Source organism: Cyanistes caeruleus, chromosome Z (genome assembly GCF_971803275.1).
Source record: "Cyanistes caeruleus chromosome Z, bCyaCae1.hap1.1, whole genome shotgun sequence".
In the NCBI taxonomy this organism is placed as follows: domain Eukaryota; kingdom Metazoa; phylum Chordata; class Aves; order Passeriformes; family Paridae; genus Cyanistes; species Cyanistes caeruleus.
In genome coordinates this window covers 10,539,512-10,567,498 of record NC_141732.1, presented here as the reverse complement: position 1 = coordinate 10,567,498, position 27,987 = coordinate 10,539,512, and the positions used below count along the sequence as shown (strand labels likewise).

General features: G+C 36.0%; 1 protein-coding gene across 3 annotated transcripts in view; it reads right to left on the bottom strand.

Annotated features, from left to right (window-relative positions):
- EFNA5 (ephrin A5) overlaps window positions 1-27,987 on the bottom strand; it is a 210,286-nt gene that overhangs the window by 29,977 nt on the left and 152,322 nt on the right. For all 3 annotated transcript variants that reach the window (XM_086868431.1, XM_086868430.1, XM_086868432.1), the window contains one exon: window positions 10,544-10,836. In XM_086868431.1, coding sequence (XP_086724557.1) covers window positions 10,544-10,836 — 293 coding nt within the window. The remainder of the gene's footprint in view (window positions 1-10,543; window positions 10,837-27,987) is intronic.

The following is a 27,987-nucleotide window of genomic DNA, read 5'->3' as shown; positions in this document are numbered from 1 at the left end:
AAAAAACATACGATTTGTTTCTGAACCTCTCTTTGAGAAAGGTATTTGGTACCTCACTGATGTGCCTGTGGACTGCTGACTACCCTCTCTTCTATTTTTTGATGTTGTTTACAGATAGTACCTAAGGAAGTCAGATCCCAGCTCCATGAAACACCAACGGGAACTGGATGAATAACTTCATGCCCATGGGGAAAAACAAATTCATGACTTATTGGGATCACTAGCCAGAAGCAAAGAAGTGCTGTTACTAAGCCCTCCTCAAGAGGACAGGCTGCATTCACAGTCCTGAAAATATTGAAGAAAGGCACTACATTTAAGGTAGACAGCATGTTCTGCTGCAGCTGCTGTTACAGATCCTGGCTTCAGTCCCAACGGGGCTCTGTGCTGTAGAATAACAGTGTAGTCCTCAATGCCTCACAAATTAAGATCTTCCGTAAACTCTCAAAATATTAGAGAGAAATAGTCCACATGCAATTACAAGTATTGAGATAAAGGAAGATGTTCCAGATTTAACAAAAGCAGATGTGTCAAAAAACTGCTTAGGAAGAAACCCAAGACCGTATCTTCACAATATCCTCACCTACAACTCTTAAGACATAATGTGTGTGAGTTATGCTGTTCTGGTTTATTTTTGCCTGAACACATTTTGAACACCAATATGACTGAAATGTCAGAGCTCTTCAAACTGATTAATATATCTCCACTCTTATTCAAATAATTAAGATCATTTCACCCCCAGAAGATCAGCAACAGCAGTGGTATTCCCCATAACTATCAAATGGTTACATTTGTGCATAGAGGCATGGTACAAGTGAGATTTTGATACACCTTCAAGCCATTCTTAATTCCCTGAAGTAGTGCTGTATCTATATATGGCTGGCTATACCTCTTGATACTTTAAATATTAAATATCCATGATGTAAAAGGAAGGCCAGAGAGATTTTAGAGGCAATAAAAATCTCATTTGATCAATAATGTGAATGGCCTACTGCTTTTCTGAGGGGAAGTGAAAACATTTGAAATTATTTTTCTGTAAAAAGATTTTCTGAAAAGATTTTTCTGTAATTTTTCTGAATAAAGCATTTCTATGTACTTCTTAATACTCTTGTGAAAAAAAAATCTTATTCTACATTATTTATACTGACTTGACAAGAATCTTGGAGAGAGAAGTATTAACTGCATGTATCATTTTGAACCCAGAGTCCTGGCCACCTTGTCTGAAGAGTACACATGACTTGGAAATTAGAAAGTTATTGAGAATTCTGTAATGTTTTCCCTTTTCAGGAGCCTCTTCTAATATCAGGGGGTTAGGTAGATTAGAAGCAAATTTGCTTTTTTTAAATTCCAGAATTAAAAAAAATGTGGAGTTGAATGTTGAATATTAACTTATAAAACAATATCATCAGCCAATTGCTCAGCATGTGGAAGTGTTTTTTCATTGAGGGAGTTTAGTTTTAGTCTAGTGGTCGCAGGCATGCATATATAATCCAGTTTGTATCATGACACATACAGTATGACCCAAGAAAGTGCTGTCTTCCTGATTTAGTCTGAGGAACAGAGAGGCTTAACATGTTGATGACATGGAGGCAATGAAGTACAACACTGTTATTCCAAATGTCATGCTATGCTGTTTTCATTTCTGTTGGCATCTGCTCCATGTTATGAAATGCATACTTCCAATACAACAGCTCATTAAACAGGTTTCAGTTTGCTCAAAAATCAAATTAGAACACTGTTACAGAGTTACAAGACCTCAGATAATTATTGATATTACTCTCTGCTTCTGTGAATCCTTTCACCCACTGAATCCATGTGCTTCAGTTAATTAATCTCGTAACATTCCCGTGAAGTATCACTGCAATGAGTCTCACTCACCAACAAAGTGCAGCAACTTCTGAGATGTTAAGCTGTAGCTGTTGAACATGAAAACTGACTTGAAGTAAGGAATGATGAATGGTCCATCAGGATTTAAAGAGCTGTGAGCGATTAATTCAATTGTACTTCCAGCAGAACACTAAAATTTAAACACTTAAGAAAATTGCAATGGGATTTTTACAGGAATCACAAATGTAAAAAAGTACAGTCACCAGTTGAGAACATTCAGTCACCATTTGTCTTGATGCAGGTGCCTCATGTAGGATTCACCAAGTTCCGAATGCTACCTAAAAATCTTTTATCCAAGGTCTAACCAATCTATTTTTTTTAATGCTTGTGATTGGAAGATCAGATAACATTCAACACGTTTTATTTTTCTACAAAATGAACTGGCCTTTGTCAAGCAGCTTAGATGAAAAAGAAAAAAAGGCAGAGAAAAGAAAACCCCATTGCCCACATTTCTGTGGTCACTCCTTCACTCTTTCTAATGACCAAAATCAGTACTTCAGTAGAAAGTAACACATCACTGATCTTCACAGAAGGGTGAAGACCTTATAAAATATGCCATAGACAATGTTCAGAGATGCAAGAGGAGTATAACCTCCCCTCTTATTTTTCTGTTGCTGTCAGGATCTTAGTGGCACTTCAATTTTTGAAGCATGTGAATCTAAACCTTCTTTTTTAAACTTGCCTTCTGAAAGACATTCATTCCCTTTGAAAAACTCAGGCAGTAGAGACCAGTGCTTCCATGGGTTCTCTCTTCATTTTCTTATATGGATTTCTCTCAAGTCCCAAATTATTCGACAGCTTTTAATGTCCTCTTTGAGGATTCTAAGAACACAACCAACGTCAAAATCTATTAGACACTGGTGATTATTTCTGCTTTCTTTTAAGCAGGACCAGTACTTAATCTTTTTCTGATGCTTTCTAACAGAGACTGGTCCTTTAATCTACACACTAGGCTAAGCATGAATCCCCTTTAAAGGTCACCTTCCTTGTCTGTCTAATGTTATTACAAAAAATATTTTTTAAAGTACACATTTATCAAACCCTTTCAATTGCTTTGATTTCATTCAGAACATCTCAAGTGATTCTAGTAAACCAGCTATCAAAGCAGGATTTGTAGTAGAGTGGCATGTCTGATCCCACTGCTGTCAAAGCAGAATCAGTGTTTATGTTGATTTGGTCTAGATTGAAAGGTTAATGGGGAACCTGGCAATAAACAACGTTTATCTAAAAGAGAAGTGCAATTAACATACTAAAAATGTTTGTGATTCCCTCAGCATCCTTTAATAACGTTCTTTAGTTAACCTTCATTTTTCACTTTTTGGTGCAAACAAGGATATACAAAGAGAGAGTCCAAAAGTGATCTTCGTGTTTGCAAAAAACGTTGAGGAAATGTACCTGAATTAACTAACACCTGTTGAAGTGAAGACAGGCTGTGTTTTTTCATTTGCTGAAAGACACATCCCATCTTCACTTTCAAAGCAATTATATGCTATTTAGATTAACCATTTGACAACTAGAAACAATTTTTAATAGAAGTTTAGCCTTTGAGTAAAGTGACTTCACTGTCCCTGGTATAAGTTAAGTATGTTATGACAAGATTTACCATCAATCTCCCCTCCTCATTTCTCTAAAGCTCACACAGCTCTCTAAAGCTAAACTTTGTTCCAAGTCAAATTTTTGATTTTTAGTCCAAATATTTAAAAATTCAAGATGGAAAAATATCCAAACTAGGCATTTTAGAGCATGTAAATCATTGATATGAGGACAACAACACACAAAGAGGTTTTCTGAAAGATTTTTTCATACAACTACTCAGTGGAAAAATGACTTCTTATTAGAAAACCATATATTCTAAGTGCTAGATGATTTAAAAAAAAAAAAAATAATTCTAGAGTAATACCAATTAAATATTACTATGCAACCCCAGCTGGGATATGACTGACTTCCTCTAAAAAAGATAATTCTAAGTAATCTAACCAAACCGTTAGCCAAATTGCCTATAGTACCCTTTGATTCACTCTCATACTCTTTAGGATGCACAGGGAAAGTCACACTATTTTCTTTAAATTATCTCCTTTTCCAGCAGAAATTTCCTCAGGTAAGTCAGGCTCAAAATCTGAGAGTGTACTTGTGCACTCAGACAGAACCTCCTACCAACAGATCTACAGTCAGAAGCATAAACTGTTTTGCTGATGACAATAACTGGTTCTGATAAAGCAAGATTTCCAGGTTTACAGGAGGATGATTAAAAGAGGGAGAAGTGTAGTTTTTAGGGGGGACTCACATTTACATTTTCTGATAAGAGAAAATTACAGCTAGCAGTCTTTCTGTTCTTTCTCCCACTACATCAAACTAAACCTCTAGCAAACATAGAGATCCCTAAATCAAATAACCATCTTACAGTGAGTTGTGCCTGTTCATGCAAAACATTGATATCCACTAATATTAAGCTGGTGCTCGAGCAAGAGCAATGAGATCTGTGCAGTTGTTTAATATCATTCTTTTCTGAGCACATGAAAAATACCTGTTATACCAACTGTTACAATCAATTACAGTGAAGATTTCTCAGTAGTTTTCTCCTATACAGTATCGCAGGCTATTCAATCTTGCCTCTGCAAAGTCACCTTTCTTAATTCTTGCTATACTGAATGCAGTCCTAACAGAGTAATAGCCAAGCTGGCAATTTGGAAGCTTCCAGGGTGTCTTAGTAATATTGTCAGGTCTGTGTTAATTTCCATGAAAAGTGAACAAAGCACTTCCTATGCTAACTGCTGATTTATAAAGGGATATGTACAGCTCTTCCCTGTTAAGACTCTAAATTATGTCAATAATTCTTCTTTAAAATCAAAAAATCCATAAAAGGACCAGCAGCAGCAAGCAGTGGTAGTTTCGAGTCCTGTCCCATCCCCAGCAATTCTGTGGCCAAGACACTTGAAGAGAGCATTTCGGTACAGGTTCCATGAACATTTCAGATGGAAAGTAGTGAACAGGCACAGGGCAAGTCAATGATAGCAATATGATTTATGCTTACATATTGAGATAAAAAGACAGTAACCCTACCAAAAATCAACCTGTTCATGAAATGTGGGGCATGGGGCAGAAAAATTGACAGAGAATTGTTAGCTGAGACTAAAGAAAAATAATAGCACACTCAACCCTTAAGCACTCACAAAATATGGCAGAAGGGGGTAAAGAAAGGAAATTTAGCTTAACTGTCATGAGGGACTGCTACTGGCTCAACAAGAGCTCAGCTAGAGACCTTATTAATACAATGAGCTAACTACCAAATTAATAGGCAGAAGTAAGAGATGTAGGTATTAAAACACTTTTTACTACTGCTGTTTTTTCCTTAAAATCCTTAGAATCAGAGAACCCTCCAGATGTGTGCAGAATGATTGTCCATATACATATCCATATACAGCTACCTGTCAGCTATTAGAGAAAAATGACAGCAGGATTAAAACAGTTCCACAGTCTTTGGAATGTGATGAGGACAACTTCCAGAAACAGAGGTGGAACCAGGTAACAGAAGACACAATTTTTGTATTAGAAATAATGCAAATTGCATGTTTTCCAATAGAAGTAGCAGCTAAGACTGTCAGGATGGAATATAATTTGAATTAAAAACCCACAGAATCAGAAATTTCAGGAAAAGAAGGAATTAGGTCAGAGAAGCAAGGGTAATGCAGAACAAACACAAAAACAAAAAATATCAAGGGAACAGGTAACAGCAGCTTTCTTGGGAATGTATTCTATGAGAAAAAGGAGTATAGGATGGTTATATGTTATTAAGAAGCATATGTAAAACTGAAAGAACAACTTTACAAACTTCTTCTTAATTTAGCCATAAACACAAACTATTTAAATATATTATTTATAACAATAACTAAATTAAAATTGTAACAGTACACTATCCTGATGTGATCACAAGATATACAATTTCACCAAAGTTTTCCCAATTGACAATCAGGGGCTTCATGAAAATAAATGGTGATAACAAAGGCACAGTGATAGTGACACATTAAAGGTGAGACAAAAAACAGTATAAGCATTTTGAAATAAACTAAGGAAGACACATGCAGGAGATAAAATTAGAAACAAACAGCAGGAAAAAAAAGGTCATACAAATAAATCACAGGTTTTTAGCTTTTCAAAAGGTTTTTTAAAAGATGAATGGGGCTCTTTTCTCAAGAAGAATAGAGAAAAATCCCCACAACTTATGTCCAGATATATAAAAAGTAAAGTCTGCTTACTGTTAGCAAAAAATCATCAGAATCTTGTGGAGAACAGAAGAGAAGCAAGAGAACTGTGAACAAGAGCAAACCTACCCTGTCGTTCTAGAAAAACGGTATAGGCATATATAAATTAAAATATTCACAGTGATCAAATTACTAAATAAACATTATACATAAAATCTTGGAGGATATGATAAAAATACCTTAGATATTTTATCCATAGGTAAGGATAAATTACAGAGTTCTTGTCTGAACTAATTGGACTGATTACTCAGAGAAAAGCATATACCACACCCATTAATACAACTTTTGTGCTTTACAACAACATAGTGCTTCCAAGAAAAGAACAATTTGTAAGCTATAGCTTAAATCAACAAAGCAGGTTGGATTGGCAACTGAGATCAGGATTCTGAAGAAATCTTTACCAGCCTGCTTCTAGACACATCTTCCTTTTTATTATTTCAACAGCTCTGATGTATACTTGCCAAATTGTCACCTTTACTTAACACATTAATAAATGATCTGCAATTAAGTTAAAATAATTGAAATTATATGATAATTTTGAAATATATGATTATGAAACATTATACATTTCAGGATTTTTTTCCCTTCCTAGCTTTTGAGTTCATCTCACATTGCACAGTACTTCACCTTAACCTGAACAGCAAAACTTATGTTCCCTTCCAAAGGACATTAAAATTACTGTCATGACACTATTTTGTTTCTGCTTTCTCTGTAATTCATTTGCTTCTGTTTCAGTAGTAATACTATTTTGTTTGTTTTCAGGCTGGCATACACTAACCTGAGATGAGCACCTGATAGGAACTAAGTAAAAATTGAGACTTCAGGTCATGATCTATTCTTTGTTTTCCCCAGCCCCATGCTGTGCACACCCTAACTAAATAAAAGTTAATTTCTCTATAAATATTTAATAACCTTTTCTTCTTTCAAAAGCAAACTCAATCAGTACTTTTGATTGCCTGACTCTGACGTTGAATTCACTTGCTCAATGTAAATTTGGTATCAAATGGATAAGATTTTTTCTTTTCATTATCCTAGAATGAACATGCAAAGAATGGAGATCCAAGTTCATCTGAGCAATATGTGAAGGCAACAGCATAACAAAAATGGTGGCATTTTCCAAATGAACAGTTCAGACACAGAGACAGTGATTGTTCGCAAATAATTTCATTTTCTGAAAATAATGGAAGAAAAGAAGCAAGCCACATGCTTGAAAGGTAAACTGTGAAGATTTTTGACAAAGCATCAGAAAGTAATTCAGGTAACCAGCCACTTAATATCTCTGTCTTTTCAGCAATCTAGACTACACAGCATATTTTGTAACCCTTTAATAGAACATACCAGACTGATCCTATGTAGTCACTTTTCCCTCTCTCTTGCAGAGAGGGCAAAGGTTTCAGATCTGCTAAGCTAAGGAAACCTTTCATGGCAAAGCAGTCATTTCTTTAACATGCAGATCCAGAAAGCTAACAAAAGTGGTCTCCACAGCCTGAACTAGCATCTGCTTACAATTTTGATGAGGAAACAAGGAACAACATTTTGCCATCTTTCTTCAGCATAGATAAGAGAAAAACATTCCAGGATGGACAACTGTGCCTTGAGAAGGTCTGCATGTTATTGTTAACTTATTGTACAGTTCTCTGAAATTTCTGCAATGTCAGTGCCCTTGTTAATGCCCTCAGCAAAGCACAGGATGAAGGAAAAAAATACTTCAACTACAGAAAAAAAAAGGAAAAATGCTTTTGTGTCATTAAAACATGAGTAAAAATGCAATTTCAGCTAAGCTTAGCTTAAACTAATACTTTACATCTCTGCTATTTTTTTGCTATTTTACCTCCATCAAAAAAAATAATTCCATATGAATGCAGTTGAATATCATAAAGCTTTTCACATTTTAAAGTTCTTCAGAACAATTGTTTTGAAGAGAGCCCTTGACAGTTAAATTAATATCATAGATTTTAAAATGAAAGTTATATGATTTTTAGTGACATATTGAATTTGAGCACAAATGAGGAAAGCCAGGCATAAAGCAACCTGGGTGAATTTAAATTACAATATCTTGCTTGAGAGTTCAATGGATTTTGTATGTTTTAACAATGAAGCTATTAGCCCAAGCTGAGATTTCTCTTTTTTTTCCCTTCACTTTCATCTTTGGTTTTGATGAATATTAAACATTTCTCCTTTTTTCTTTTTTAAAAATTCAGAAAAATAGTAATTTTCTTCAGTCTTGCAGCTACTTATGCCTTTCCAGTGCTACATTTTATTGTACCTTATGATGATAGACTGCATTCCTTAGCTTAACTATTCCTGCTTATTTGACTGATGATGCTCTGGAACTGAATTTTTGAAAAATAACAAAACAAAACAAAAATCCACGAAATAATTGCATTGTTCCGAGGGAGCACGATATCAGAATTTTGAATTACACAGAACTCTTGCTGAAGTGACACAAGTTGGACTGATCCTACACAATACAGATTTGTTGATCCCTGAATATTATCTGTTTAACTCTGATATCTTTATATTATTTCTCATAGCAAATCCCAGTTTTAAATAACATTATTTAAAATATTATTTTTAGTACTGTTATAGATACATATTGTAATGCTGGTTTTTCCCAAAATATTGAAATGGATGTTATATATTTAATGCTGAAGTATTTTTTACTATAGTTTTTATTTCCATTAACTAAACTTAGCCATAGTAATGGAACAGCTGATAGTTATGCTTGAACTGCCTGCTTGCTTGGGATAACATCCAATGAACGTGTGGTGAAGACCCTGCTGCTGATATGCCAGCTATCAGCACCTACCATCTGAAAAAAACATGGACCAAAACCCAGGCTGGAGGTGATAATAAGAACAGACTAAAACCACAGCCAAGAAATGTGCATGCTCTAAATGAGGAGGAGCCATGCTAAACAGTTCTTGGAACATATAAACTAGTTTGGAGAAAAGTTTAAATATATATAATTGTTTATGAATATACAAAAGGATGATGCAATAGAAAAGATTAGAAAAAATAGAAAAGGGTGTCTCCAAAACAGCAAATGTGCTCTTGGCTGAATGCCAAGCATCCTGCTGCTAAATTTTGCTTTATTTTTTTGTCTCCTATTGTCTTTTATTAAACCTTTAAATTTTACCAGGAAAGTGAAGCTCGTTTTTCACAGTATTATTTTTATTATTGTGTTTCAGCACAAGAACAAGATACAGTTTTTCTGATGAAAAAGCACTACTCACTAGAGTTCTTTACTTGATGGAAGAAAAAGAAATTAATGGGAAGCTATCCACTAAGACTGTTATTTCCCTGTAGATTATGGAAGGGAAAACAAAAATCTCAGTGTTGAAGAAATGAGGCTGAAAACCGGGATCATATGTACTCAGTTTCTCTGGTGAAATGAGGTGGAATGACTGTTTCACAGTAGAAAGGCCAGCTACACATATGAAAGCAATATTTATTGGGATCTGCAGTCTATCTAAAGCTTTCTGCTCTGTTGTCTAAAACAAAAAACAGGGAAAAAATAAAGCTGGAGCAGTCAAAACTTGTTAGGATTGAAAGCTACAGGCACAAAATGAGTTGATGAAATAAGATCTTTGCTGGGAGTACTAAACACATGAGATAGTTGAAATGATATGACCTGCATAGTGGAGTCAATGAATCAGTGTGCTTAACCCACCGGGTTTTAACCTCCTGGTGTTTTCCCTTCTTAGACCCACATTATGTCTCCTGCATCTTGTCTGGATGCCTGGAGCAATCCTGATGCAGATATCTTCACCTTCTTGCCTCCTGCTCCCAGAGCACTCCCATTGACAGAAATAGCTCGCCCATGAAAAAGTTGTGGGGGAAAGGAAGGTAGAAAAAAGCCACCTGGCTGAATACTAGGATTATTTAGCCTGAGAAATTACAGCTTTAAATACCACTGTGCTACTGACATCAGCAGCATAATATCACTTAAGAGCTACACAAACCTCACTTTCCTTGGGTAATAAATACTACAGAGACAAGAGTATTTCATCTACACAAGTAAGAAAATTGAGGTATTCCACATACAAAGGATTAATTATTTTTCCTCATATCTGAGGACAATTTCTAACCTCCCCTTCTTGCCCTGCCTCAGAGTGTTGAAATAAATGTAATAGTGTATTTTGCTTTAAAAGTCAGCTGTGGTTCAGTGAGCAGGCTGGCATGCTGTATCATGTGAGAAAAGAAAACATGATTTAATGTCATTTTTCACTAGCTAGATTCCTAGATAATGTATCTGGAGATAGTTTAAGCCCATGTTCACTGTAAAGCATCTGCATTATATACCGTTTGCCCCTCTGTATTTTTACAGAGTATAGGTGAAAAATTAGCTGTGTTTCTTATACCTGTGGTGCAACAATGGCAAATCTCTCTATACTCACAGATGTAGAAATACTCCCGGCCTGGCCTGAACTCAAATCCCAGTGAGAAGGGCGTGAAGAGCTGGAACTTTTCCGAGAACTTCAATGGTCCGTTTGGGGAATGCGGCCGATTGCACTCCCACCTCTTGAACCCTTTGGAAGTGTGATCACAGGAGCTGTAGCCATCAAAGTTCACCATGTACAGAACATAGCGTTCGGTCTTATCTTCTGGCACCGAGTCTTCATAGTGAGGGCAGAACACATCCAGGTAGTCATTGATGCAGACATCAATGTGGTAGTCGCCTCGCTGGAATCTGAAATCACAGGAAGAGTTCAAACGTAAGCACAGTTATCTCAGGATGACCTTGTTGCAGGGCGACATTCTCATATTAAAGGGCATCACTAATGGCACTTCATTTCACTCCAGCCATGTACATTCACTCTCAAAAATGACCCCTACAATTCACCAGAGCTATCAGAGACTTATTATGCAGGAATATGATCATACAACCTTTTGGGTAAAGGTTTTGCTCTATTCTTTTACAAAATAAGTCTGTTATTATCAACCACTCAGTGTGTGATATAGGCTATCTTTCCCTATGGTTTACTGAATAATAAACAAAGAAAGTGTCTGTCTTATTTGTTTGTTTTTTTTTTTAATTGAAGCAAGAAGTAGCAGAGGCCAAAACTGTATCAGCCTTCCCAAATCAGTGTCTCTAGAAATATCTGCATATGCACCAAATAAATAACTCAAACATATCCTTTTCTCTGAATCATGCAGTAATCACCCCTATGCTGAAAGCTGATTTGACTGCAAGTACTTACAGTTACTGCAAGAATACAAACAGGTTACTCTTTCATCATAAGAAGCAACAGTTTGTCAAGATGCAAAGAAAAGTCTGTATTGCTTTTTAAAGAGATTTGAAAAGCCATGCTTCTCCTTTGCCAAAAGTACATATTGAAGATGCTGCTCTGTTCAGATAAAAGGATTCTGGGATACAAATTATCAGCACTCAGCCTAATGTGACAGATCTGAATGAGTGCCAGCTGAGAAATGCATTGCAAGGCACCATCCCAGATGCATTTTATTATTGCTGTTATTATTACTGATGACTCCTTAGAGATGTGGGATTCTTGTTTGTTGGGGGTGGGGAGGATTTCCTTGTTTCTCCCCTGTATGTCCCACTTACATTACTTTTCTAATGCCTGCCATAGTGTCTGGAAGAAACTGTGGGGACAAATTCACTGCCTTCATGTGAATTTATACCATGATAGATTTAACGATTCCATAAACCAGGTCTATGCGTTCATTAAATTCCCTGGGGCAGCTAAAGAAACCAACCACTGACATACTCCACTTCAGTCTGACTGGGCTACTTGTAGCTTCAGTCTTTCACAGCTGCAGTTGTCAAGTACCACAGAGCAATAAAAAGGCCATGACAGATATAACTATAATACCTCTTTTTAGCTAAGGGGCATATTTTAAACACCTGATGGGCTTGAAATCTGCCATCTGGATCCTTCTATCTAATTTCAGAAAAAAAGCAATGATTTGCTGGTCCTCCAAGGATAAATTCAGAGCAAACTACACCTTTTCATATCCCTACGATAACTTCAATAAAATAGCTTTTTAAAGGAAAAAAACTGAATACGCATCAAAGCATGATAGATCTGTATAATTTCAGCCAGGGCACAGCCTCACACTTCCACTCTGTAACACGGAAAAGCCTTTTTTTGAACCACAGTTCTCCCAAGAGAATTTACATTTATCCAAATCCTTGGTGAAGATACACATTTTTGTACTCCAGTGCTTTCAAAATCTGTCGCCTGAACAGATAATGTCTTAACACATTTGCTGCTGTATTGTGTTGTTAATTTTGCTCCCCACGTCGTTTTGTTAATGGTTTGTTTCCCTCTCCCTCTGTTTTGTTATTAGTTTAACCCAAGTTGTACCCTCCTACCCCAATTGTCAATCCAGCCTTGTACCTGACTCCTGTTCCTGAATGTTCCCTGTTCCTCCCCTCTGGGCCCTCTCTGTCACTCAGCTACTCCTCCCAGTGTTGAGAAAATTCAGGGAGGGTGGTTGAGTGATAGGGCAGAGGTCCCATCCTGGACCTTCCTCATTGATCTTTTCCAATGTCCCTCTGATCCCTTCACACTCCCCCCTGGTTTCCCATTGGTTTGAGATCTGTCCTCTCCCCTGGTTCCTCCCCCAGATTTAAGTTGCTGTCATCCATGTTTCGGGGGCTCTCCTGGAGCAGCGTCCCAGAAGTCAGAGGTCCACATGGGGATTAAATAAATCTTAGGCTTTGCCCTTCATGAGAGCCTGACTCCTGCCTCTTCCGTTGTTGCTGTGGTCTCTTCCATCAAGCCGCTTCTCTGATTCCCAGGATTCAGACAGGTGTCCCCCCACAGGTCGACAGTGTCGAGCTAGCCTGGGTGATTGGAGTGGTAACTCCAAAAGGGACACTGTGACAATTTGAGAAAAATGTATTGTTTTCAAATTGCCATCTGTTCTCTGAATCAGTTAACAGTATGCTGTTCTTAACAGGTAATGAAAAAGAGCGAGTGTAAGTTACAAATAAAAAAGGTGCTTTCTGGCAATAATATCTCTGTTTGTTTTTTCAATTACACTTTCAGTAAGTACAAATTGATACATTCCTATATATGTGTGTTTGTGTGGACAGTATTGGTTGTTTTTTTAAGCATGTAGGTGATAAACAATTCTGTTTTCTCAAGGGATTTTCAAGGTTACCTCTTTTATCAGCCTGTACCTTCACCATAATGATCAATTACAGTTCTGTGACACAAACTATATGCTTCTAGAATTACACTTACATAATACATTCAAGATCAGATTGACCCTCTCTACCATTAGACTTTTACAACACAAATAACCTTATGTGAACTGCTTTTCCGTATTATTTTAAAAGTCAGTGGAGAGCAATAGGAATTTCAGATGTTCAGTTCATCCAGCCTCTTTAGTACATTGTAATGAGATGGATCACACTTCCAGAAGCAGCTAATTCCCTCCTTTAACCAAAAGGAGAGTCTAGAGACACCTCCCAGACAGTGTCTGTACTGTAAATAGCTGAATTTGAAGGGAAGAATCCAACGGCACAGCCTATGGTAATGGAGATGATAAGTACAAGAAGACAGACAGCTAAATGTGTGATCACACCTTAATCCCAATTTAGCAATAAAGTCAAACTTGTAATCTTCACCAGTAAGATGGTACAGAAAAAGAAAAATCAAACCTCATCTGACTCCCTTTTGGCAAAGTTTCCCTCTGTATTCTTATTAAATTAACAAAACCACAATGTAACCATCCTCTTTGATCACTGGCATTTTAGTAGGTTCCTTCTTATTTCTTGTTTCATAAGTGTTGAAACAGTTGAGTGTCTTCATTCATTCACACTCCAGACTCTGAAGTGCTGCCTGCAAAGCAGGTCTGAGGACAAAGCACACAACCAAGTCCTTTTTGTCCCCGTGTCCTTTCCTCCCTGTTACCATGTTCTCTCAACAGTTTCAGTCATCAGTTATCCGTCATAGGTAGGAAGTGTTCATTTACTAAAAAGGGAAGGAGATTGTGCATATTTTAAGTGATCTAAGCTGACCTTTAGCCAATATTGTTAGCACAGGAGTGAACCTCCTACAGGGAAAATATGTACCAAGGTATTTTATCAAGCAGCTCTGAGTGAAGTCTCTTTACTCCAGGGTATTAACCAACTATGAATCAGAGAGCAAGTATTTCTTTCCTGTCTTGCAATATCCTAAAGCAGTCAGTAATCAAAAACTCAGCAGGTATGCTAAAGAGATGCAGAACTAATTTTATGTTTCCAGAAGATGCTACAATATCTCAAACTTTTCTGTTAGAGTGAACAGAGACCATTCCTGTTTCACCAGTTACAAGCAGCATATTGTATTTACACCTCAAAGAGGAAAGGTAAGTCTTCTAATCAGAAGAGAAAAAAGAAGGGATGGCCATGAGTAACTCACGAAAAAATTCATCAGCTCAGTCCTCAAAGCTATTAAAGGAAACACTTCACAAAGGAAACACACTTCCAAGAATTTGAAACCACATTTGAGTGGAAAGCACTTAACATTTACAGGCTGAAAACCTCTTACTTAGTAGTGTTATTTCAGGTATTCGAATAAAACAAAAGTTCCATTTCAAATTAAAGCACTGATTATTAAAGCCATCTACATATACTGAAGAGTGAAACATCTAAAGGGAAGATGAAGCCCATTAATGGACATATTTGCAGATATGACAAGAATATCAGATGTCCTGTCCCTTTTTCCAGTCCCATTCCAACCAGAAGACTTCCTGGTATGTTACTGCTATACTTTCTCTTTTCCCAATTAGGTCTTCATTCCTGTTCTGGCAGGTCCTCACCCAGGCTCCCATGCCTTTTGGAACCATGTGGTTAACAGGATCTTTAATCTAGGAAGAAACCAGTTTTATCTAGATTTTGAATAACAGAGCATGGTGTTGTGGTAGAAACCAAGCAAAAAGGTTTCTCCAAAAATCAGACAGAATTTACAAACTTTTTTGCAAATAGTATCAATTTTTCTCCATGCGCTCTACCTTACACACAGCAAAGCACTAATATTCTTCAAACCTAATTAACCTTTGGTATTTGTCAGCTGGCGTTCAAACGGTGTCTTGGGAAGTTGCATACTACAAAGCCAGCTATTAGGCAGTAGCATTTGGAAGGCAGAAACTGATAGTTAAGGAGTTTCTACACCTAAATATTTCCATAACCAACAAACATCAGCTTGCTACACAAAACTCAGACACTGCTTCCAGCAAAGTCTGTCAGAGGAATATTTCTGTGCTAAAGTGCCACTGATGAAATATCCAGGTATTCAGGATGCAGAGAGAGAACTTCACGGATATTTTAACCACAGGAAAGCAAGACTAGCAAAACACTTTGTAAATAATTAGTACCTTCTCTGTTCTGTTTATCCATTAACAAAGGGAAAGTACATAGTCTGTGTGTATGCTTCTCTTCAAAATTTTAAGTTCTGAAGCTTCAGTGACTCATCTTGAAGATAATAACTTTGCTGGTCACTGAAAAAAGTGACTATTTAAACAGATACTTAAAACACAGTAACAATTTTGTTTGGTTTCTCTCTTTCTTGGCATAAGCACTACAAAAATCCAGTTTAAGAATAACACAAATAACACTAATTGTTCATTTAGACAGTGTGGTGGGTTTTAGTGTCAAACTACCACAGATAGGTAAAAGAATTTCAATAGTTTCTGCTTGTTACTTCCCCTACAAATCTTATTAGTTATATTCTGCCCTTCCTGTAAAATCGACACACCAGATGCACTACCTTAAGATAAGTTTACTGGAAAATTTGCCTTTTACTGTGTCAACCTTTCTTTATTTGGAATCTGTTCTGTCAAATGCATGAAGCAAGGCTTCACTGTGAACTAGAAAAGACTACAAATAACTGCTCTGACAACAAATTATGAAATTCTGGTCTTCAGTCAGGTATTGAAAGCAATCAGATGTAAATGGCCTCTATTCTGATGCTTGAAGCCTGCACAGCCTGTTAACACCAACATGCAGAGGACATTGCCACTGCCAAATGCCTCACACCTATCAGCTTTTCCTCAAATGATAACCTGAAATGTAAAACAACATCAACAAAATTCACCCAACTGATTTATTCTTGGGGTAAATACAAACTACAGTTACTCACAGGTCTTCAGAACAGCACAGCAAAATGTTACTTGTTCTGTTTCCTAAGGAAAGAGGCTTCTGTGAGCAACACATGCATAACCCTATGAATGCTAGTCACTCAACTCCTCCTTTTTTGCTTTCATGAAGGCTAAGCCACTTTTTAATTAAATTTAATAGAGACAGTGATGTTTCAGAGAGAAGTCCATTCCTACAAATACCACAAAAAAAGCAGGCCAGGTGAGAAGATCCTAAAGGTACCCAAACAAAGGCTGAATCTTCAGTAGGTTAAATCTTATTACACAACAGAAACACCTCTTACAAATGATCCAGGCACAGGGAAAGCTTGAACTGGAAAAACACAGAAATAGATGGAAATTTTTTTGTCAACTGGTTATGAAACTATTTGCTTTGATTATTATTAACAGAGAGATGGGTATTGGTAGTTATTTGCACACACAATACACAAAACCCAAACATTTTCTGGAAACTGTTATCATTTGAAAGAAGAACATTTTTGTTGCTCTCAGGATGTCATCAAGTAGTTATTCACCATTCCAGGGCACTGAGCTTGCCTATAGCTTTTGTCTGTGTTTAGATGGTATGTGTAATGCATTAGGACTATTCCAAGCTCTACTCTCATGCTGTGACTGGAACATAGCAGCATAACTTGTGCCTTGTCATTCTTTCACTCACTTCAAATCCCCTCATTTCAACCAACTTAACAGCTTTAAGTGTGATGGGGGAAATCTTGCGGTTGTTAATTATCTGAGGGGTTGTGGGATTACGTGTACCATTTTACTGCAGATAATTTTAAAGATGCTATTTCTGTGCTATGGAAAAATAACCTCTTTAATGTTTTTCTGCTCTTTTCACTGGCTTTTGTCACAACATTTCATAAACTCTGTTCCCACAGCTCTGCTGACATCAACAATGATTCTGATGCACAAACAATGAGGCAATCAAAGAGCTATTTTAATTTTAGCTCTATTCAAACCAAAAGAAAATCCAACATTTTCCAGATGCTGTGAGAAGTGTGTTTGCTAACAGTAGCAAGCCATTGACATTTTAGATCTCTAGCAGGATATTGCTACCCTGAGCAAGCAAACAAAAAAACCCTCTAATAAAAAGAAGCAATCCATGACCTTTCAGTCCTCAGGTTACAGTTTCACAAGTTAGAGCAAGTTCAAGACACCATGAAAAAAACACTATGTAGGATGCAAAATCCTGTTTAGGCTGTTGTTCAATAAAACAGTATTCAAAATTACCCCTAGAAAATACTGCAAGCTAAATACACAATGCAGAAAGAAACTTATTCTCTTGTCATTAAGTCCTCTATTCAATTAGCATTTATTGGAGTAATTAAATACTGGGAAAGGATGCCAGGCTAATTGTTAGATTATGATAATTACACAGCTTTGCTGTGCTAAGCTGATCAAAATAAGATGTGGTCACACGCACTCGGCTAAAGCTTCTCTGCAATCATCAGGCTTCCATGGGAAACTTATTACTATAATAAGGCCACTTATTACTAGTTCATTATCAATCAGGCAAAGAAACTTATTATTTGTACCCTTCCTCCTATTCTCCCACCCACTCTGCCGGAACAAGACTCCCAAAAGGTTGCGCCCAGGTCTCTGCCTTTGTCTGGCTTCCTTCCATCATAATTACACAGCTGAGCAGAATCAGGCTCCTGCACTTGAAAGACTTCAGATTACTGTTTCACATCCGGCTGCAAGCGTTTATCACATTTCTTGAAAAAGACGAGTGATCTCCCTGCATTTCACTTCACAGGCATCTGTGGAAAATCCACCTTGCCCTTTCAATCTTGCTAGGTCCCTCTCATCTGGGAGATTTTTCACATTACTTGGGTGGGTCCAAAAGCAAAAATTAGAAAGGAGGGAGTTGCATTAAGATGAACTTCATGAGAAAAAGCATCAGATTCGTGTGGCTTGTCTCCCAATGGTATCTCCCGCCTTTACCCCTTCTTACCAGCCAACAGTACAAGAAAGACGTTGTGCCTTCCTGAGGTAAGGCTGGGGGTTTTTCTTGTTAAAGAACAGGGCTCTCATCAGCCACCATTGTACCTGGTACTTCATGCTGCCTATTTAATGGAGAAAAACAAGTGATTTACTATAGGGGCTAGAATGTGGGAAAAAACATGAAACAAATCAGTTTGAACTGGCATTCAGGTTTTTAAGGAAGAAAACTTATTCAGCACTGAGTAACTCTGAAGAGTCATGGAATGTTCAGCTAGAACTAAATAAATACAATAAAAAATACCAAATTTGCAAAAATTATTTTTAATGTGTGCTGGTTAAAAAAACAAATCTTTTGAAATGTCAGAAGCAACTTCTTCCACATCAGCAGATGATCTGGAAACTTCTTAGATAAGCCAGGCCAAGACTTACAACAGTGGTAAAATAACTGATCAAGCTTGATTTTCTCAAACTTTGTTTCTCACATAATATTGATGTTTACAGTTATGCTGCAGTTAACCACTTACAAACTTTTCATTATCTTAATTTCTAGAACCAAGAAACCTCCTCAAAACCAGTATGATAAAAGCCTTTAGGCTTCTGGATGCAAAAAAAAATAAATTTTCTTTTTTTAATTTAATAAAGCCTGATTGTTTGCAAAACACATTGTTCGCAAAACAAAGAAAGCCTACATCCAGGAGTCTTCTATTAGAATCATGGCAAAGAAGACTGCAAAACACAGGAGGAAAGGAGTAGGTTTAATGAGAACAGGAAATGTACTATTTAAAATGCAAAAGTTCTTTGAATGACATACCATGTGTTAATTCCATTAACCCAAGAGACCTGAAATACCTTTTTTTTCCTGGTTCTATTGGTTAACAAAGAATTCTGTTGCATCATAATAGTTAACAGTGACAGTTAATTTAAAGCAGAGACACATAATTTATTTATTTTCATGATTTAAAGGCTCTTTAAGGAACAAATTCTACTGAAACATGTTTAGTCCACTTATGTTTAATAATTTCCCTTTACACTCATAACTATCCTTGTTTGTAGAGTTGGGTCCTGTATTGACCTTTTACAGCTAGCACTGCAGAAAGATATATGTTCAATGGTAAAGCAAACATTAAAAAATAAGTTCATACTTCCATGAGTAGGAATGAGGAAGATAATTAACAAATCAACACTTATTTCCCATCTATAAATCCGAGTACTCCAGAGTTTCTCAAGTACTGCAGCAGCATCACCCACTTAACTTCACAACATTCTGCATCTCCTAATCAAAGAGCTGGACATTCTTTTATCAAAACTGTCTCCTCAAACTCTGCTTTTGTAAAATTCCTTCAAAGCTGGCACATGTCTTTCACCTGATCTCTAAGAATTTCTCTTTTGCTGCAGCTTATGAAGTGAAGAATTCATTGCATCTGGGGGGCAACAGCAGTCATGTTGTTGATGATAAGGGTTATAATGGGGTGCAACATGTCAGAGCATTGTTCTCACTGAGGTCAAACTCTTATTTCCCAGCTCTGTCCCAACTCTGATAGCTATAAAGCCCCTGCCTACAGTCTCTACCTGACTATTTATTTTCCATTTCTGTGGGTGTTTAACTTGCAAAGATGGATGAAGAGAGAAGATAGGCAAAAGTAAAAGAGGGACTACTGTTCTGTCAAAAGCATGACCCAGATTTACAGGACAAACTTCTGTGTTGAAGTCTAGTAACATTAGCTGAAATGTACCACACCCAACAGGAGACTAAACCCAGTCTGAGATTTGTGTTTGGAGCCTCTAACCACAATTTGAATCCAAAATATCTGGCTTGAAGCCAGTCACTTTGTTAAATTGATTTATGGACACAAGCTCATTATTTGTGGTCACATTAGTACTACTCTGGAGCTCACCAGCAACATTTATCCCACTTTATCTGAGGAGAATGAGGAGATCTGGTAATTAAGGTTCACATATTTTTAAATGTGGTCATCAATATCCTGCACACATGACTTTACATTTGTCTGCTTTAGGCACTAACAACATACAAGATGTCAGCTTCATCTTTTATTCCAAGATTTTGCTTGAAAATACAAAACCTATCTCAGCCACCACTTGCCAATATCAGAAAAAGTGCAGTCTCCTGACTCATTTGTTTACCTATCTTTCTTAAAAAAGCAAACAAGTTTTATCTGAGCTCTGCTGTACTGACACATACTCTACTATTGGTCACATTTATGAGAAAATAACATTTTTAGAGTTTTCATTCTTAAAAAAAACAAAATTAATGAAAGAAAAACTGTCAGGTTTTTTTAAACTACTGAAGTGTCTGAACTGGACACTAGCAACATGTGTTGACCATGTGTCTAGCCCAAAAGACAGTCTATCAGGTTGGATGGAATGTGATTCTGTGAGTGGTATTTGCTAACCCTGCCTGAGGCATGCGCTGACATCTGTTAATGGATATGGAGAACAATGCTCTATCCGCAGAAAGGTCTTGCTTCTCACACTCACAAAATGAAAGAAAAGAACATTTACCCAACAAGCATGTTGACCTGCCCACTGAGTAATTGAGATAAACGGCAGTCAACTTCATAAGGAAGTATATATACTGCAAGTCAGCTTCACAAATTTTCTTTCTTACTAATATATAAAAAGCAGAATGATAGTTAACTTGCATAAACTGAAATCTCCATCTCTTTCATACTCCCAGGGAAAAAAAATCTGCATCAATTTCCACCAGTCAATATCTATGAGCAGCATTTGAGAAGAAACATTTTGATAAAACTGCTTGTCTGTTGGACATATCTATGCTTGCTGTACTACAGAAATGCTTTTATCTGACATTAAGTTATAGCTGTTTATTATTAATCTTGCAATCTGTAAACAAAATCAATTTTAAAATATTTTCTGATCAAATTAGAATTTGGTGATTTGGACACCCCAGTAACTTGCAACTTGTAGGATGTACAATTTTATTTCCCAATATGCAAGACTGTAAAATGAAACTGACTCTTGAGATGTTTCACAGTGTTTTTATGTTTAATAAACTGTGTATATTTTAACAAGTTCTGGTCATAATCCCCATCCTTCAGCTAAAGTGAATGAATCCAGACATAATATAAAATACCATGAGCAAAATATAGAGGAGAAAAAAGCCCCCAAAACATCACAGACCTCCACAAACATACCCAGGAACACAGGAAATTTCAGTATGAAACCACAGCTATCTATTAACATGAATAAACTTTACATTCAAATACATTATCCAAAGTAATTTGAACTTATTAACATAAAACCCAAGTTAGAATAGCTTGTGAGTACATAAATTTATGAGCAGACAATTTGCTATCCAGAAAGTGGGCTTCAATCAATGAAATTTTTTTGCTGCATAATTGTCTTGTATCTATTTAAGAGACTCACAGGAAAAGTATATTCTTTCCTGACATGGAAACGCCATTTTAGACCAAGTTCTATAAAGAAATATAGTAATTTAAGCCTGTTCGCTTTACCCTTCTATATTAGTTTCTCTCTTATGCTGGGCAAACTGGCAAAGGAACAGTTAGAGTTCCAAATTGAAACTCTATAGATTGCAGGAGCACTGAGTAGCACAACTATTATTAATAGTAGAGTTTTTTTCTTTTCATTCCTATAATTTCTTCTTAAAACAGAATATGGACTACAGAATTTTCTATCAGGCTTACTCTTGATACACACTGTCTCTGAACAGTAGGACTTTAAACAATTTTTCACCTGAAGATATTTATCTCTGTATATCATATGGACAAGATAGGTCCTGATCTAAATCAGTTTCTCTGTCTATAAATACGATCTGAAAAGCTTTGCAGTATACAATGACACCTGGTCTTTAAAAACACCCAAGAAATTACAAAGATTATGATCAGATGTGCAACCATTTTTTTTTTTTAACTGAGTAAGACTGACAAACCATGGAATTCAATGCAGACTTTATATTATTCCTCCCATCCCTTTCTAAATTATGAAATTCCAATAACATGGTTCCTAATATGTAGTTTTGGAATTCTCATTCCTTTGAGAGTCACAGATACAGTCTTTCAATATGTATAAGTAAAGCTGAATTGATAAAATGTGCAAAACCTGCTTACTTACTTTTTTAGATATGTGTAACTTACTGACATAGGAGAAAAATGCTAGTCTCAGATCAATCAGAGAGGTTAAAACTGAAGCTATTTTCTTAATTTCCCTGTTGCATTTTTCTTAAACCTGTTTCCAAATTAATCTTAAATGAATTCTAATCTTCAACCTGTAGTGAAATTGTCTCATTCACAACTGAATTATAGTCTTGTCTGCCTGAAACATTGTAACTATTTTTCAAAGCACAGACAGGATTAGGATAAAAAGCAGAGAGTATCACAGAAAAATTAAACAAAAGGTTTCTTTTCCTGCACCCTCCTTCTTTGTCCTATTCATTATAAAGGCACCAGAAGACAGGTGTGAAGAAGGAAGTGCACAGGTATGGCAAAACCCATTCCTGTCTACTGGGATGTCTTCCTTAGACATTAATAATTAATTACTGAGCATACAAACTATTTCTTCCTTTCACTCTTACTTTAAAGTACTGCTTCAGCATTAAAGAAACAAAACAAACCCTAAAGCTCAATAATTAACTGTTCATAGCTCAGTCTGATAGTTGGGGCATAAACAAATAATCTAGTGCTAAATAGCATGAGATAGAACTTAGAAGACTTGTGTGGGCAAAATCACAGTTAGAGCAAATCAATGTGAAAAGCCAAAGAGCAGTCATGAGAAACTCACATTTAGATCAACAAATCTCTCCCTAACTGGCCAGAAGATATCAAGACTACATTAAATAAGTCATATGCTCTTCACACACTTCACAATAGCCATCTTTTGCACAGTCAGAGGTTTGGGCTCTTCATGCTTAACAAAAATGATGGATTTTATTTTTTTTTTTTTTTATCTTGAGGATCAGTAAACCACTGTGTATGAATACTTGAGTAGTACAGCTTGGCTGCCAAACAGAAAAGTATCTGCTCCTGTGTATTTCTGGGTAACTTCAGGTAACCTACAATGGTGCACTGTTGAAGAGCAATTGACAATCATTGCTCTAATTATTAACATTCACACATATTCACCTTTGCTACCAGCAACAGTCAGAGGCAAGCATTTTCCTCCTGAACTCCTCAAATATAAGATTCCTTTCTGAAAAGAAATTTGTTCATTAGAGAAAACAAGAGAAATCTTGTTTGCTGTTATCCCAAACCATCCAGATCACAATTTTAATCAAAATAAACAGCTTATGTAAAAGAATATATTAAAATCTCTGTTCAAATGTATCTCATCAGGTCTTCAGGGAGTCATCCACACAAAAAAAAGGTCTAGACAAATGAAGTAGTCTGCAACAGAAGTAGCTAGGGATTGACTGAAACTGAATTCAGACCTCAAGATTTGTCCTTTCTTCTTATACATTCTGACTCACAATAAAAAAATGCAACTGAAAAATCCTGTACCACATTTCAAATACATATTGTCCAACTTGTCCTTTGTTTTTAAGGATGCAAACTTCATAATCCATTTCGTTAGGAATATTCTTCTTTTGTTCAAGCTTTCTTCTTAAGGTTGCTGAGAGGTTATCTATGCCCAAAGATGTATTGCAAGAATGATTTCTTGTGAATCAAACATAACCACACTTGGTTTACACCTGCTTTTTCCACCCCATGGCAAGAAACATGTAGAGGGCCCCAATTCTTCCCCTCAAATAAAAAAGTTTTCTAAAGTATGCCTTCTGTGCTCCCAGGAGCCAAAGACAATTGAAATCCTTGGAGTTCAGCAGATGGGGGTCATTTGCTTTTGGTTTCTAACTTTTTAATTAATAGATAAACTGGGAGGAAAAAAAATATTTTGTATATTTTACAATATTTTAATTATTTTGTATATTAAATAATATAAATATTTTTGTATTTTATATATTAAATAAATATTTTGTATTTTAATTATTTTGTATATTAAAGATGTCAAATTAAATAAAAATAATTATTTTAAATGCATTATAATTAAGTTTGAATTTATTAAGGCTCTAACTTAAGTATAATAATGCATCAATCTGCATTAGCTTTTACATCAAAGAAACAAAGCAGCCTAAACCTTCAAAATCCCTTCAAAAAAGATTAACTGTTCCTTGAGCTACAAAAAGAAATAAGCCAAAAAAAAAAATTACTGCATTTTGATAAACTACTATACTCTTTTTGATGAGTTGTTCAAACAAGTTGTTTAACTGTTTTTGTTTGCCATTTCATTTAAGTAATTTTGCCTTTGTTTATAAACTAGTACTGTTAATGATCAAGCTTTCTGAGCTTTTTACTGCATTTCCCTCCTTATTCACGTCTTGGCATTTTTTAACATTGGCACTTGAATGCCCTTAAATATATGGTAAGAGAAGTTTTGTTAGGTTACAGAATGGTCTGAGTAACAATGCATTAAAATTTATCCTTCATTTAAATCATGTCTGTAACTGATGTAAAAAATACATCCTTACACAGTAGTTCCAAAGTTCCTAAAAGATTACAGATGTGACTATTAAGGCCCTCTATTCTACTAAGCAGCTCTGTTCAAGGCAAGAATTAAGCTGGTGCTTTAAACACACACAAAGCCAAATGATTTAGGTAAATGGTTAAATACTTTCCTGAAATGAGGCCTAACTGTAGAGAAGGCACTCAACTAAGCAGTGAATCTGCATGGACTAAATGTAAAATGATTTATTATTTTGCTGATGTCAGAAGAAAACTACCCCAGCCAAAGAACAATGTGTGAACACAGCATTTTGTGATATGAAACATGATAATGAAGAGCTTCATACTGAGAATCATTTATTATCGATAATATTACAGTAATTCCTCCTATGCCTTTCATTTAATTACTCTATCTCCGGGAAACTGAACTACAGATATCTTAGTGGTCAATATGTGACTCTTAATCCACAGAGGGAAAGGGTTAAAAAGCTTTTACTTTAATGAGTGGGCACCTTTTATAGCACAAAAAAAAAGTTCTTACTGGGATTAACATTTTAAATATGGTTCTTCAGTCCATTAAAAGGTCATGACATTGCCACCACTATCTCCACACTAAGCAAGATAACTAACAACCTGAGACTTTATCAATACACTATCAATGATCTTTACCAGTAATCTGAATGTAGGTGACAGCACATAATTCCTGTGTGCTCAAACATTAAAGCTTAATTCACTTCAGCCATGTAATTTTCTCACTTTTATATGCTGAGAGGATGCTCTTGATTAAATACCCAGGCAGCAAAGGACTAAGAACGCTACTGGCTCCACTGGTTAGTTTCAGTTTTGCACATTTGTGCTGTGTTTCTACACACAGTCTGTTCAAATGGGTGTGCTGGTAACACACTGGGTATGGAATACCCTCTCTCATTAATGCACTACAAATGAGTAAATTTGTGTAAAGGCTAACTGAAACCTGTTCTTCCTTTCAAAATCAATTATTTTAAACTTCTCAACCTGAAACATAGAGATCATTTTCTAGTGCAGCACAACAGATCTCTGTTGTGACTACTTAATATGTTGGGATTGATTGGCTAAACATTATTTTCTCATTTCCATATTCTTAAAATTAGTTTTTTTTTATCTGCTGAACACTGTTATTTTAATTCTTCAAAATGTATAAAACCCAAGAATCTTCATTCTGCTGCCTAACACTGAAAAAAACAGCCACTGTTTCCAAAATTTTATTTAATTGCAGTGGTAGCTTTTTCACATAGCTACGAAACAGACGCTTAGTAAGCTGAGGTCTTCCATCAACAGGTACAGAAAAATAATCACCTTGACATGACTAATTACTTTTAAAAATAGATTAAATATGGTGTAAAACTCCCAAACTGTCTCAAGAATGAATTAATAATGGAAAGAATCAGTATTCTGAAACAAAAAAATAAATCTTAAACCCTTTTTGTTACTCCATACTATTTTTTATGCTACATAAATATGAAGAAATTTACATTATTAGTAATGATTTAGATATCCAGAAGACCACTTGAGCAGACAAACTCAAGCAAAGCAGAACAGCATCAGCTGCATGCAAAATAATACAGGAAAACCAGAATTAATGACTGAAGCAGGCTACAGGTAGAAGGAGCATACTGCCATTTACAAACACAAAGGCTCACCCCATGACACCCTCAAGTTATATATTTGATTACATAGCTGACTAAATATATGTGTTATGTACAGAAATAAATATTACAGATAGAAATACAGGATTGGGTATACATTCACAGCATATGCATGGTATACCAAAATAATGTCTACAATTCCATGCCACACACTAGGAATAAAATTCTATTTATTGTCTAGGCTGGTAAGCTTTCTCTTTTGAACAACATTCATGCCTTCTGGAATCACAGTAATATAAATAAGCATGAACACAACCTAGCACTTCAATAGAACAAAAGAGGGTCTTAATGACAACAGGTGGAGCAAAACAGGTATTACTCAAATACTTGTTGACAGGATTCAAGAGTGCTCAAGGCCATCTGATGCTTAGGGCCACAGGAGAAATCAGCAGAGACCTAACCTAGCTAATTGTCTGCCTTGATTGTGATGGTTCTGATTAGAAGAATAATCAGCTCTCAGCAGCCCTTAGGCAAAAATGCCAACTGAGGTATTTTTTTTTTCTTCCTGTCTGATGATGGTGCACAGCAGAATGAATGCCAGATCACATCATTAAACCACTCTTCCAAATATTAAAGAGGTTCCTATATGAACAAAACCAATAATTCCTGTTGTAATTAGCTTGAACGTTCTCCTTCTGTTACGTTGAGAACGCATTCATACAGGCTAAAAAAATGCTGATCTCCAGTTTTTCTTGCATATGGAGAGCCAGTCACACTTTATGACTGAAGAGTTGTATCGTTTTGGCAGTCCTGGACCAGCAAAAGGCTGTCTAAGGCTTAATTAAATTATTAAGAGTTGGCTGCATATGACACAAAAAATAATTTGAAATATTTTTTACTGCTGTTTTGAGTGATTTTATCTAAATATGTCCATTCATAATAAAACACCCAGATTCCTTTCTCTAATTGACTACATCATCTCTACCATTTTTTTTTTCAGTACATGATTTACATTCCCAGTCACTGGGAAAACTTAAAGCCAGATATATTCAAAACAGATTTCTTACTATGTTTTCTCAATACTGCTCTCTTCTGTATTATGGGACTTTTGGTTTCTGACTACAATAATTTTACTCTTCCATTAGTTGCTACTGTAAAAAAAAATGTAAGTATTCATTTGAATGCAAAGTAAAATGTATATTGACAATTACATTCCTAGGCTAGTAATTTTAAGATGCACATTTTGCCACTATTTTTGCACCCTGGTTCATTAGCTGATTTAATAACTTCTAAAACAGTTAAGCATATTACACACAAAGAGCTTAGAAGCAAAGGAACAAAGGAGCTCAAAACAGCTTTTCATAATGATCTAGCTGTAACACACATAGAAGGAAAGCCTTAAGAGCAGCTTTCAGTGCTTCAGTTATGCAAGAAGATCTAGACATCCCTCCACAGAGCTGAGTGAAAAAGTGGATCAAAAGCATGTTTGCAAAATAATTATCTACAACGTGATACCGGCCATTTCATAAGTGAAAGCAAAGTCTGAAACAACTGATATTTGACGTCCTCCCTTTAAGAATGTCCACATTAATAAAATTAAATACCTCATTGACAACAAGTCATAAATGTCTGAACAGCAAAAAAAATTAAAATCAACAGTCACTAAGT